The 12,962-nt window shown below is 47.8% G+C and overlaps 1 protein-coding gene across 1 annotated transcript in view; it reads left to right on the top strand.

Moving 5' to 3' along the window:
* The first annotated feature begins 523 nt into the window (after positions 1-523).
* foxo3b (forkhead box O3b) overlaps positions 524-12,962 on the top strand; it is a 54,382-nt gene continuing 41,943 nt past the window's right edge. The window contains exon 1 of the mRNA XM_035421818.1: positions 524-2,242. Coding sequence (XP_035277709.1) covers positions 1,682-2,242 — 561 coding nt within the window. The 5' untranslated portion in view covers positions 524-1,681. The remainder of the gene's footprint in view (positions 2,243-12,962) is intronic.

Here is a 12,962-nt window from a genome sequence, read left to right on the forward strand (position 1 = left end):
CAGATGCGCAATGGACCGTAGTCCACACTACCTACCACAATTAGATAATTATGATTCAGATCTTTTAATCGTTCAGACATGGAATCCTGTGAAAGGGCTCTTAAAATGAACTCCCTTAAACTCCTAAATTAACTTCCACATAATTACACAAAAAAAATGAAACTCGGACGAAGGGAGTAAAAACTCATAAGGTGTGTATCGAAACTCTCATAAGTATAGATGACTTACAGGGAAAGTACCACGACAGGTGAAAACATTAGTTTCCAGGTGTCACTCTTGAAACAACTGTAAGACTAGTGTTAGGGTGGCTTATTTCCAAGCTTCCGAGTCTTATGTTGATTGCATGTATTTAAATCGGCTCGCTACACGGTGATTTGTGCGTATTAGGCTACCAAAAAGACACTTGCCTCGACATGTCCTGTAATAGACCCACTACTGTATATTCGGATGTTGTCTCTTTAAAAGGCGATCCCGCACGCGGAATCCAGGGGGCAGGTCTTTTAACTGGGGTTAGGCTGAGTCTCGGAATACAGTACTGTATAAGTTTCTGCTTGCTGCTCGCTGACAGGAGACGGAATGTGAACTAGGATAACGCATTAGCTAGGTTGTGCAAGGTACTGTCACAGTAAAGTCGCGTTTGTTCCTTTTAATAACTTATTTTATTTTTTTTGCAAATTGCTTTGCGATTTTTGTAGCTATAAAAACTGAGACAAGAAAGCCCAGGCTGGTGTGTACTATTTACGCTGGGGGTTTTTTTTTACACGCAGAGCTGACAGAGAAGCTGGCGTCTCTCTCCTGTCCAGTTATTAAAAGGACCAGAGAGTGAAAGGAAAACTGTCAAGATGGCAGCGGCGAGAGGAATATGAATTTGCGGACATTAATCGTTTCTTCTGTAGCGAGCTAGCTGAAGTTTCTGCTGCAGCTGTTATTGTTCTTGGTTTGTTTATGTTTTTTTATTTTTATTATTATTATTATTCCTCGAAGTTATTTTGAAAAGCTGATCAGCCAACAGGAATATTCCGACGGAGGGGTAGGCTACTGGAGGTGGACGTACATGTTTTTATAATTTACAACGTCAGTGCAATTTTCTTCGATTTTTCAGGTAGCCTACTCTCAATATTTGTAGCGTCTTAGCAAGCTTACTCGCATTGCATCACAGCACCGTTGGATCTACGCACGCACCGAACTTAATTCACGCTTTTGTTTTCAAAGCCTTTGATTCGGCGTTCGATTTGTTAATAACCTGTTAATATTGATCAGCATCAAACAAGGTAAACAAACAACCAAATATATTTAGTGATGTATCCGTATACAAGTTACCTTCTATAACGATAGCTAACTAGTTAGCTAGGTAGCTAGAGATCATTTGGTGAGGACATGGTGTTGAAGAGAGGCTACATGTTACTGGAATACAAGCAGCTAATGGAAATTGTTTTATTATAGCTGCAAAGCTCGTTGTGAAGAAGAAGAAAAATATAGCCTATAACACAGACTAAAGCGTTTAGCCTAATTTAGGCTGCAACACATTGCGTCGTGTGGATCTCTTTTGGGAGCATTGGACTGGGTACCAACTTAGGCTAAAACCAATTGAGACGCATTGATGGAATGCGACTTTGACAGGTATTCGCTACTTGTTTGTTGACTGATTGGTGTGTAGCAGGGACGAATACCGAGCGTAGAGATGGCAGAGGTACTATCGCCAGACCCGCTGTCTCAATTAGACGTCGAAATTGATCCAGAGTTTGAACCACAAAAAAGACCGAGATCGTGCACCTGGCCTTTACCCCGACCCGAGTCCAGCGCGGGGAAACCCGAACCCAGCGACGCGGACATTATCCCCGAGGAAGAGGACGATGAAGAAGAATCGATGACCATCAACGCCAGCGGCGCACTAAGCAACACCAGCATCGCGGGGGAAGACCAAAACAGTCCAAACGGCATAGCCTCGGACATACATGCATCGTCCCTCGGCCAGGACAGCGCGGGTTCCCCGCTCTCCACCCAGTCCCCAGCCACCACTGGCAGCGGCGCGAGCAGCAATGGCCTGGGCTCCCAGCAGCCGAGGAAGTCCTCCTCGCGCAGGAACGCTTGGGGGAACCTCTCGTACGCAGACCTTATAACCAAAGCCATACAGAGCACGCCCGATAAAAGACTGACCTTGTCCCAAATCTACGACTGGATGGTCAGATGTGTACCATACTTCAAGGACAAAGGAGACAGCAACAGCTCCGCTGGGTGGAAGGTAAGCACGCGCTTCTGTCGCCCATCAAAACAATAACAAGAAACACATGTAGCTGTCTGGAGCTCGCACGCTCGTTTCCGTGTATTGCAAGTGTTTGTGGTTCCAGCTGAAGCCGTTAGAAAAATGCAAGCAAAGCGTATTTTTTTAAGGGCGACCGTTACTTTGGAATGTTCAAGGCTTGACAGCTGCTATAACTGGTTGACGATTGAGTTCTGTAGCGAGTTTAATTTATTTGTTTATTTTTAGAAGATGACATTTGGCTATACCAATATAGAGCTCCTGAGCCTTTATCAATAGTAAAACAAATCCTAAATGTAAATAGCCCAAATGTTTGCATTTGCAGCACTACCTGTTCAAGGTCTTTAAAGTCACTTGGCAACATGACAACTTATGTTGTCATGTTGCCAGTGACTTATGTAAAAGCCCCAGTGCGTCGATTGTACGTGCAACCGTGTTGATATCGGTATTCCGATTACATAATGGCTTAAATGCAGGCAAGATCTGAGGACGACAAAAAATTACCTTCAAAGGTAAATAGCCCCCTGCTTTAAGTCAGAAAATAAAGACACGTGGAGCTTAAGTCGTATCTGAATACGGAAAAGTTTGGAAACCAGCATGCGGTCTCGTGAATTGTTGCGCTGGTCTAAACGGTGGAAAATTGTCACGCTAGGAGAGTAATCCATTCTGACGGCCACGCAGAGTATATTAGACCATACTTCGACACTACTCTGACGCCCGAGGAATGCAACGTATGAAAGATTAGGTTTCGGCCGCTGGTTAAGCTTCTGCAGGCCGCGACAACACGCTGCTATCGCGTCACTCTAAATTTAGCCTTTGTACACGAGCTTGTGTTTTCGTTACGCATTTAGCAAGATGCTGAAGGCTTCACAGACCTCAAAATGCTGCGGCGTCCACATGTTGGCTAGAACATTTTTTTTAAACAACCGGTAGGCTACTCCTCACGAGCCCGCAGTTTGTGCGTTAACACCACTATCTAGGTTCCTTATCCTACCTTATCTCTGTATGACGTCAGCCGTATATTTTATTGTGGGGAGGAGGCGGACTGATTGTACATATACTTACTTTATAAAGTGTCTTTTATCGACTGCACTGAACATTGTGACAAGGTGTTTTATCCACAAAGCATATTTTATATAAACCGCAACTCGGATCGATGAAGGAGAAAACCCCATCCGAACTCCGTGGTGAAAGGACTGTCTGTTATAAATGCAGTAGCTCACCGAGGTTAAAAATAGACCATCAAACATTTCCTGGTTTCGCCACAGCTGACTGGCACAGGCCAGGTAGGTTCCCGGTGTACTGCCAATATACAGAAGGCAACGGCGCAATATTGCCTCAGTGGAAGACGTTTACCAACAAGGGATTCCTGTAAACATTCCTTGCAATGTATTCTACAGTGTCGAAAACTTGCCTGGGCTTGTTCCAGTGAACTTTGCACCTCCTGTTACTTAACCCTGCGTAACTTTGCACGGATTCCCGCCCTCTGCAGCAGCAGGGCCAGCTCTGGGGGAACGCAGGGCACTATATCGCTGCCTTCCTATGTTCCCTATGCGTCTGAATCGCGCGTGCTTTGTAAAACGATAGCGCACGCATAGCAAGGCTGTTGAAAAAGCAACCCTTTATGTCATCCCTGAGACGATCGAAGCCGATTAGATAGTCAGAATGGGTGTCTGGATTTCACTTGATTCTGTCCACTTTCTCTTTACAACCTTGAGAACCAAGGGAAGCCCAATTGAAATGGAAATCAGGAATGAAGAGAGAAACCTGTTGTGGAATAGAGTAGGAAGACGCTTATACATTAGCAGCATATATGTGTTCTGTAAAGTGTAGACAACAGCTGGCTTTGAAAAAAATAGTCGCTGTTCCTGTAATAGCTATGGGCAGAATATGAAAGTAACTCCAGAAGATAATCCATTTAGCAGAACTGCTGCTGCTTACGTGACATTTTTAAAAATCGTTCATTCAATAATAATTTAGATTCAGTTCCATTTGAAACTCGCACTCTGATTGGATTATGGACCGAATCCAAACGAACTGCCTCTTAATATTGCCGGTACACTGCGGGTATCATGCAGGTATGCCCTGCAAACATTTTCCCCGCACTGTGTTTCTGACGAATGATTTGAAGGAGAGAGGTCGTTAGATTGCGGACCACTTTCACCTCAACAAAAAAACAATGAATAATAGATGCTCTGATACGGTCTACAGGACTTTTACCGTCTCTGCTTACAACAATAAAAAGCAAACAACCAATACATGGCTGAGAACTCCGTCAGTTTGGAGACTCAGTTCTTTGAAGTTATAAAATTCAGTTATATGTGCCCATTTCTCCATGCACTTCTGTAATTCACTCGTGTCAGATAAGTTTAAATTTTACCCATCATCCTCCATTCACTCCATTTGATCCTTAATAATAAATGACTTTGCCACTGGCCACACTGCATGAATATCACACCAGCACTGTTGACACAGAGGTCAAAGGTCAATGGCTAACAAGATAGGGAGGTGCCAGTTTTCCACCGTTTGATACACAGCAAATGCTGATAGTATATTTGACTTTTGAAATGTAAAATGTACTTTAAAAAACACGAAGTGTACCTTGTAAATGGTTGCACATGCCTAGGTTAGGGTACAACGCGTTGGTGTGTGTCATACGGCTATAGCAGAACATTGTGATGTAGTGGTGGTTAGGGACCATGTTACATATATGCGATGAGGAGCATTTCATATCATGAACCTCAAAGCAGAGGTTAGTCTTCTCTGTATAAGCTATAATACATTCATTGTAACAGTTGTTATACCATTTGTGTAAGGTGCAAGATCACAAATGTGTGATTAGAGTGTTCTTATCTGAACATTCTAATGCTGATGTAACAATCATTGCTGGCAGTTGAAAGCAGTGGAGTTCTAGAACACTGACTTATAATTTTGAAGAAGAAGAAAAAAACATTCCAAAAAAAAAAAGCCTACTCTTCAAATGGTCAACTCTTTGCCTAGCGTTTGGGTTCGTTGGTCAGGTTTTCGGGTCTGGACCGATGGCCGGCGGGACCTTGAGGAAGTTCCCGGCACTGTGGAGCAGAGTCCTGTGCATCCACTCATTTCCGATTTCTCAACATCTCCCCGAGCAGTTGTCTGAAAAATGTCAATTTGGCCAGGAGTATTCCGGCTATGCGTTCCCCTCGCTCGGACGCCCCATTGCAGTGCCCGCCAGCTGTACCTGGCTGGTGCACGGTGAGGCCAGCGGTTGCTATGATAACAGACGAAAGGTCTGGAACCTTCGTCTTCCTCCCGGAACGTCCAGGCCAGCCGAGCTGCCGTCGTTTCCTATCCAACAGTGAGACCTCGTTCAAAAACAAATGGACTCATGGGAACAGCGGGTTATTTCAGGGGCAGCTGTCACACCTGACCGATTATGGAGGGTTCACAGATAATGCCCCCCCCCCCCCCCCCCCCAAACAACCCCTCCCCCAAAAATCTGCACCACCGCAGTCGTCAGGTTTATGAGAAATTTTTGAAGAAGTCAACGTCGGAGCAGGCCTGGAACCTCACTGAGAGAAATTCAGAGTGGCCCGGCTCCGTTCCTGCGTTTCCCCTCCCCCTCCCCCTCCCCCAGGGGAACAGCGGGGGGGGGGGGGGGTCTGTCCTTTTAGCACGGAAGCACAATATAAAAAGTGTCTAATAAACAGCTCGGCTTCAGTCTGGGGTGTTACACAGCCTGGTGCGTTCCTCACTGGTGGTAATTCTCAGCTGGTGAGCACAGTTGCCTTTGAGCATGCATGCTATGAACGGGCCAGTAGTGCCACTGGAACCGCAGTAGAATGTGGATGCAGAGGAGAGAGCTGCTGAAAAGATGTGTGACACGCTTAACCCCAGTGCATTGTGGGTCATGAACAAATAGCTATTTATAGTGCAATAAGGCTTCAAATGTAGCCACATAAGAGCGGGGTAAAGCCCCTTATAGGATGCCATGCCCCAAATACAAACTCTAACTTTTAACCACCTGTCTCCTTGACTATTTATCCTTTTTATTTTTTTTGTATTTTAAGCCCATGGTTATCTTTTTTTTTAAAAGGTGAATTTCAACCAGGTGTACGTGGGATGCGTTCACCTGATCCACCTGAACGGTGCTGCTTTGCTTATCTATTTGGTGTGTACACACACACACACACACACACACACACACGCACACAGTGCACCAACACTCCGGAACTTTGTGTTGCTTACTTGAACATTTATCATAATCGCGTCTGAAGCTGATAAGCGTAATGGCTCAAGTTTATTTGAGGCTCTATTCTGTTTACAGTGATTATTGTAGGATTGAGTGCTGTCCACCTCCTCCCCCCCACCCTCCTCTTGCCCCCATTTTGTCATAATGACCTTTCAACCTGCTTATGACCTCAGACTGTAGCGCCAGGTAGGATACAGTAGGATCTGGATGAGGTTGTGTAGACCAGCAAGTAAGTCAGAGGGATAATTTGTACAATCTGGCAACCCGGTGCGTGGAAACATCCTGGATAGATAGATAGATATTGAAAATGGCAGGAGGAAAACTTAACAGCGGCGCAGATAGATGACTTCCGTCACAGAAAAGGTCACGGCATATTGGTCGAAATGGCGGTCTGAAGCTCTTTGTTCTTTAACGAGGCCGACCAGGCGACGTGATGAAGCCGAGGTATTATCTACGGGGGGGGTGGGGGGATGGGGGGGGGGGGATTTGGTGTACCACAGCCACGCGAGTTTCTCTTGCGTGACGCGAATAGAAATACGAATCTGACTGGTGAGGTTCCTGTCGCGTACAGTCAACCTTCATCACACAGCAGAACCCCTGAGGTGGGAACACAGTAGGAAAGGCAGAGCGTTCGTAACTCTGAAAGCGGTGTGTGAGCATAGACATGTTTTAAGGACGCAGGACGTTGAGTTGTCCGCATTAAGACCTGCAAAATAATTTGGCCGGGTTGACTGGTGTGAAGGTGAGTTAGTTCACTCGATTCCGTGTTCCCGCCCCTCCACACCTCTCTTCTGTCCGCGCTCTTCCCTCTTCATCGGCGCACGCAACCGACTTTTTAATAATTCAGTGCTTTCAGTATTAATTCAGCTCCTTCAGATTAATTTTTAAGAGACTGCTCGTGGGCAAAAAAAAAAAAAAGCCTGCGTTTGAGAGCGCTGCTGGATCTTTGTCGTCTCCGCTTCTCTCTTTCTCGGCTCTCTGAAATACAGAACGTCCTAAACAAGATGGCAGGAGGCCTTTGGGCACTCTTCGTCTTTTTTTTCCGCGGAGGACGGCGGTGTTTTCCGACTTTGTTTCCGAGGCACCGGCGGGTGGCGACGGCTCAGTGTTTTCAGTGTACGTTTTGAGGGGCGGAAAAGCCAGACAAAACCGGTACTCTAAAAAGACGGTGTCCTTATTACTTTATTTTGAGTGACTGCGAAGTAGGAGACTGTATCATAATTTGGTCTCATGCAAGTGATGTCAGAGGTGAGGGACCGGTAAACGAGGATATCATTTCCTGATAAAACGTTTTGGGTTTTTTTTTTTTTCATACTCTAACTGAAGCAGCCTGATGTTTGAGTGGATAGCAGTGGAGGATAAATCATTCACACACAGGAGAAGTTACAGATTCACTTTCGAAGCCTCCGGTCTCCTTATCAATCATGCTCTGTCATTTTAAAAGTACAGCCAAAAGTACCAAGCCGGAGTTTTTTTTTTTTTTTTTTTTTTTTTGGAGCTGGTGAGAAAGTCGGGTCCCACCAGTGTAACTCGTCTAATCCAAATTTCCAGTTTGATGCTTCGTATGCTAGAAACTAGCATGTTTGCAGAAGAAGGAGATGAAGAATAAAAAAAACTAGAGCAGAAGAGGAAAATAAATGTGTGTAAATGGACAAGCTGGGGGTGTGTGCGTTTACATACAAGCAGGAAGTGGCTATTTTGGAGCATCAGATTGAGGGGGGGAAAAAAACCCTCCTCTAATTACCCTCAAATTGCTACCTTTCCAGCCCCTCCTGCCCTTTCCTGGGCCTTGTCTGCAGTTGGGATCTTCCCCTCGCTGCCACAGCCGTGCTGTGCCGTACCAGCGTTGTGTCGGCAGATGAGTCATCGTCAGTGGCGCCACGGCGATGGAGCCGAACGTGTCATTTAGGCCACGCCCCCACCGCGTGATGGGTACGGCACCCCCCCCGGCCCCCAGCCCGTGTCACGCGACCGCATGCGGCCGCACTCCCCACCGCCTGGTACGCAGCTGGGGAGGTCCCGCCGGCAGACCTGGGTCAAATACGCATTCATTTTTGGGTTCAAATACTTTTCTGTGCTCTGTTGATCTTGCCTGATGTAACTGAGTCTGCCAATATGACCAGAAGAGGGTGGGGTTTTTGCACTTTTTGACAGCATTTCATTGGTTCCAATACACACTAGACAAGCTCAGTAAAGCGTAGAGAAGCATTTGAATCAAAAACAAATATGTATTTGACCCAGCCGGGTCTGCGAGCCGGGAGTCGGGTCATCGAGGAAAGGGGGGGGGGGGGGTTAATAGGACAGGAGGGGGGGGGGGGCAAGGCGAATACACAGCAGAGTTCTCTGCGCTCGGTGAGCAGGCGGAGAGTTAGCGGCGCGTGGAGGCCGTGTGATAAAAGGGTGCCCCCTTCAGCTCGGCAGTCCCACAGCTCAGATAACGTACGACGAGGGCTGGGCGTCGCCCGATAAACGCCCTCGCGCTTCCCCCCCCCCCCCCCCCCCACGCTTCGCCACGGGCCACCTCCCCGCCAGGCCAATGCGCACATCTTTGCGCTCAATCAGAGGCACTGTGGTCCAGCACGTGTAGCGGGGTGAGTCTGGCGTGTCCACAGGAAAGCTGGGGCTTAGCAGCTCGCGTGTTAAGGCTCCGCAGTACGAGCCCTAGGCCCCCCCACACGCCCACCTTCACCGCTGAGACGGTTTGTTTTGAAGGTCACCTGCTGCTCTGACCAGGCTTTTTTTTTTTTAAAACCTACCCCCTCCCCCAAAAGCTGTCTCTTTTAGTTACGCCACTCCAGTCCTGCACCGCTCTCTTGAGCGGGCGGAGCTAAACTGTTCTTGATTAAATTTTAATTGACTAAAATACGGCTAGCTTTCTGTGTCAGGAGTCTGGACCCAAGATGAACCGGTAATTAAAGATGACAAGATTCTGTAACAGTGTGACATTAGGAAACATAATGAACACCTTTGTGTAAAAAGAGCTCTTTTTTGTTACACACAAAAGTAAAAGTGGACTATTATTTGGTTTATTTTAAGTTATTGTTTGGTTTACACCATTATGACTCATTTTTAATAATAATACAGGAAGGAATACATCTACTTCCTCTCTTTTTGTTTTTATCTCAAAAGCATCAGATTGAGTTTTATTACTTTAGATTGTGAATGTGGTCACAGTGTCGACTGCACAGAAACCCCAACCAGGAATTTTTTTAAAAATTAACAAGCAATTTCAATGACGATAGTATAGTTCCTACAGCACAGTATTGCTGCAACACAGTGTTCCATTTTTACAGTACTTTAATAGGAGTTCGCCCTCTGAAAATCATTTAAGAATAATAACAGATTTAAGCATGCCGGTACTGTCCGCCATATCTACCGGTCCAACGTGAGCCCTGCAGACAGGCCGAGGTTCTCTCTAATGAACTGAAACGCAGACGGAGAGTGTGGCCTGTGCTTCGAGCGGGCGGCCAGCCGGCCTGCCTGCCCGCCCGCCTCCCGCTCGTGAGCGAAAACGAAGTGGACACGCGGGGTCCGAGTCGGGACGTGCGCTGCCCGAAAGGTCGGTAACTCGAGACTCGCGTCCCGCCGGTAAGAAGAAGTGAGAAGGGCCCGTTGGGTCACTTTCGGATTTTGGCCCGGCTGCGCTCTTGGCCGGTTAGCGCTTGGTTAAGTGCGGCCTCTGGTTTCTCGCCGAGATGGGCGTGCGAAGGGCGTGTGTGGTGGATTGAGTGGCACGGGGTGAGCTTATTGGCTCAGGAGAGAGGTGAGAGAGAGAGTGAGAGAGAGAGAGGAGAGAGAGAGGGAGAGAGTGAGAGGAGAGAGAGAGGGAGAGAGAGAGAGAGGTGAGAGAGAGAGTGAGAGAGAGAGAGGAGAGGAGAGAGAGAGTGAGAGGAGAGAGAGGTGTGAGAGAGAGAGAGGCGAGAGAGAGAGAGGTGAGAGAGAGAGTGAGAGAGAGGGAGAGAGAGAGAGTGAGAGAGGTGAGAGGAGAGAGAGAGAGGTGAGAGAGAGAGAGGTGAGAGAGTGAGAGAGGTGAGAGGAGAGAGAGAGAGGTGAGAGAGTGAGAGAGGTGAGAGGAGAGAGAGAGAGGTGAGAGAGAGAGAGATAGGGAGAGAGATACAGAAGTGGCTTTCCATTGGTAATCCGTTCTCTTTATAGAGTCGAAAATCTGCCCGGGGTATGAGGAACGCTGCCAGCTAGAAGTAGGTCTCATGTGGCACCACACATTTACTCAACTAACGGAACTGGCCAGATTACATGGCTTTCCCTCACCTTGGAGCACAGGTAGCACGGCAGCTAGCTGCTAGCAGCTATTTCCGCCATTCATTTTTTTACTGAAATTAAGCATCAAATGCTCTTGGCAAGCTACCATTGCAAACCTGTAATATAACAAGTAGGCTATTTGAAATAATGAGCTTGCCGCTTGAATAATTCCGATTTACCTCAAGGACCTTTTCCTCTTTTTCTTAAAGCTGACAACCATATATGCATACATATATGGACAACAGCTGCCTTTGTGCAGATGATTGTAATATATTGCTTTATTTACACATACCTCCCTCTCCGTGGCATTACTCCACACTGACATGCGATACGAAACCGACAGGGAGTCATGTGTGTGTGTCTGCATGTCTGTGTGTGTGTGTGTGAGTGTGTGTGTGTGTGTGCTTGTCTGTGTGTGTCTGTGTGTGCGTGTGTGTGTGTCTGTGTGTGCGTGTGTGTGTGTCTGTGTGTGCGTGTGTGTGTGTGTGTGTGCGTGTGTGTGGGTTAGCTGACTGCTGCTCTTCATGTCAGACGCGCGTGTGGCTCAGTGCTTATGAGGGCATGAAATCGCTCCAGTGCTCTGAGGCACAGGACTGCACTTTTACCCCCGAACCCAGCGTGTGCGTCCTGTCTGTCTGAGCCCGTCTCACTGGGCTGTCCCTGAGTCCTGTCTCTAACTGCCGTCCTGAATCCCATCTCTGAATCTCATCTCTGAGTCTCGTCTCTGAATCCTCTCTCTGAATCCTGTCTCTGAGTCCTGTGTCTGAATCTTGTCTTTGAATCCTATCTCTGAGCCCAGTCCTGAATCATGTCTCTGAGTCCCGTCTCTCTGAGTCCTGAGGGTGCGGTCCCGTTTGAGTCCCTGCTCACCTGTCTAAAGGGCATCCCAGAGTAAAGGTCACTGATTGGCTGTGGGGCAGTTGGGCTGTAAACCGTGCTGGCCTGTGCCAGTTGCCAGTAAACAGACTGGAACAGGACACGGGGACGACGTCAACAGCAACGGCGGCGACAGAAAGGTCCGATTGTGCGGCGGCGGGCGGGCGGTCCCACGCGAAAACGAGAACGGTCCTCGTAAAACCTTGTTTGTTCCTAAATTAAGTTAGCGTCAACACAAGGAGCGTTGTGCCGCCGCTTTTGGTGGAGACAATGATCGCGTAAGAGGGGAGGGGGTGGGTGGAATGTTGTGATGTGTACATCACTTGGGGGGGGATGGGGGGGGGGACGGTGGAGTTTCTGAGGAATACCAGGTCTTTGATATTGTTTGGACTCCATTGCCGAAGCGCCAGCATGGGCTGGGAGTGAACGGGAGTCCCTGTTTGGTGCAGAGGCCCCCGACGGTAGGACGCTCTCACCAATCCCAGACATGCTTTTTTTTATGCAATGTTCAACCTTCCAAATCACCAGCTCTCCCTTAGAGTAGGAAAAGCAGGGAGGTTAAGGGAGGAGGTATGGGTAGGTTGGGGGGGTGTCGGGGGGGTGGGGTGGGTTGAGGGGGTGTCGGGGGGGGGGTATTTCAGTGATATGAGGCATGGGCTCAGCTGATGAAATTGAGAGGCGTGTTTTGTAACGTGATGCTCTGCGGAGTTTCTTGGCTCCCGCTGAATCCCCCCCCCCCTTACGTGCCTTTTAAAGACCCTCTCCAGCCTGTCGAGGCGCTCAGCTGCTGATTCGCTCTCGGTGCGAATCCTTTTGAAAACGTGTTTGGACAGGGCCGGCGACTGCTGAGGACGGCCGGCGGTGACCGAGAGCTCAAATTAGCCACTCGGCTAGCGCCGCGGCGTGCGCGAGGACCCCAACCTCGGCGAGGGGGTGACCGGGCCTCAATGTCGCAGCAGCGAGGACCACGGAAGACAGATGGCCTTAAGAGCAGAACTTCAACTCAGCCGAATTTTAAGAGTGGACAGAAGGCTCATAAGATTGATAAATCGCAAAACACTGTAGCTCTCCACAGGGTCTGTCCAGACCTCCCACACTGCCTGTTTCATTTTAGCATAAAAAAACAAAAAACAAAAAAAACGATTATTTATAAAAACATTCAGGAAAAAAATTCAAGTAAAACTTCTGTTATTCAAATCTGTTGTTCACTTGCTCAACAAACCGTAAACTGAGTGAACTCTTCAGCGACTTTCCCGGGACAAAGAGGAATTAGTTACTGCATCTATAATGACGGCGCATAATGGCGATAAAAACGACTCCTATTCGCCGAGCCGG

The sequence above is a fragment of the Anguilla anguilla genome, chromosome 6, assembly GCF_013347855.1.
Source record: "Anguilla anguilla isolate fAngAng1 chromosome 6, fAngAng1.pri, whole genome shotgun sequence".
Classification (NCBI taxonomy): Eukaryota; Metazoa; Chordata; class Actinopteri; order Anguilliformes; family Anguillidae; genus Anguilla; species Anguilla anguilla.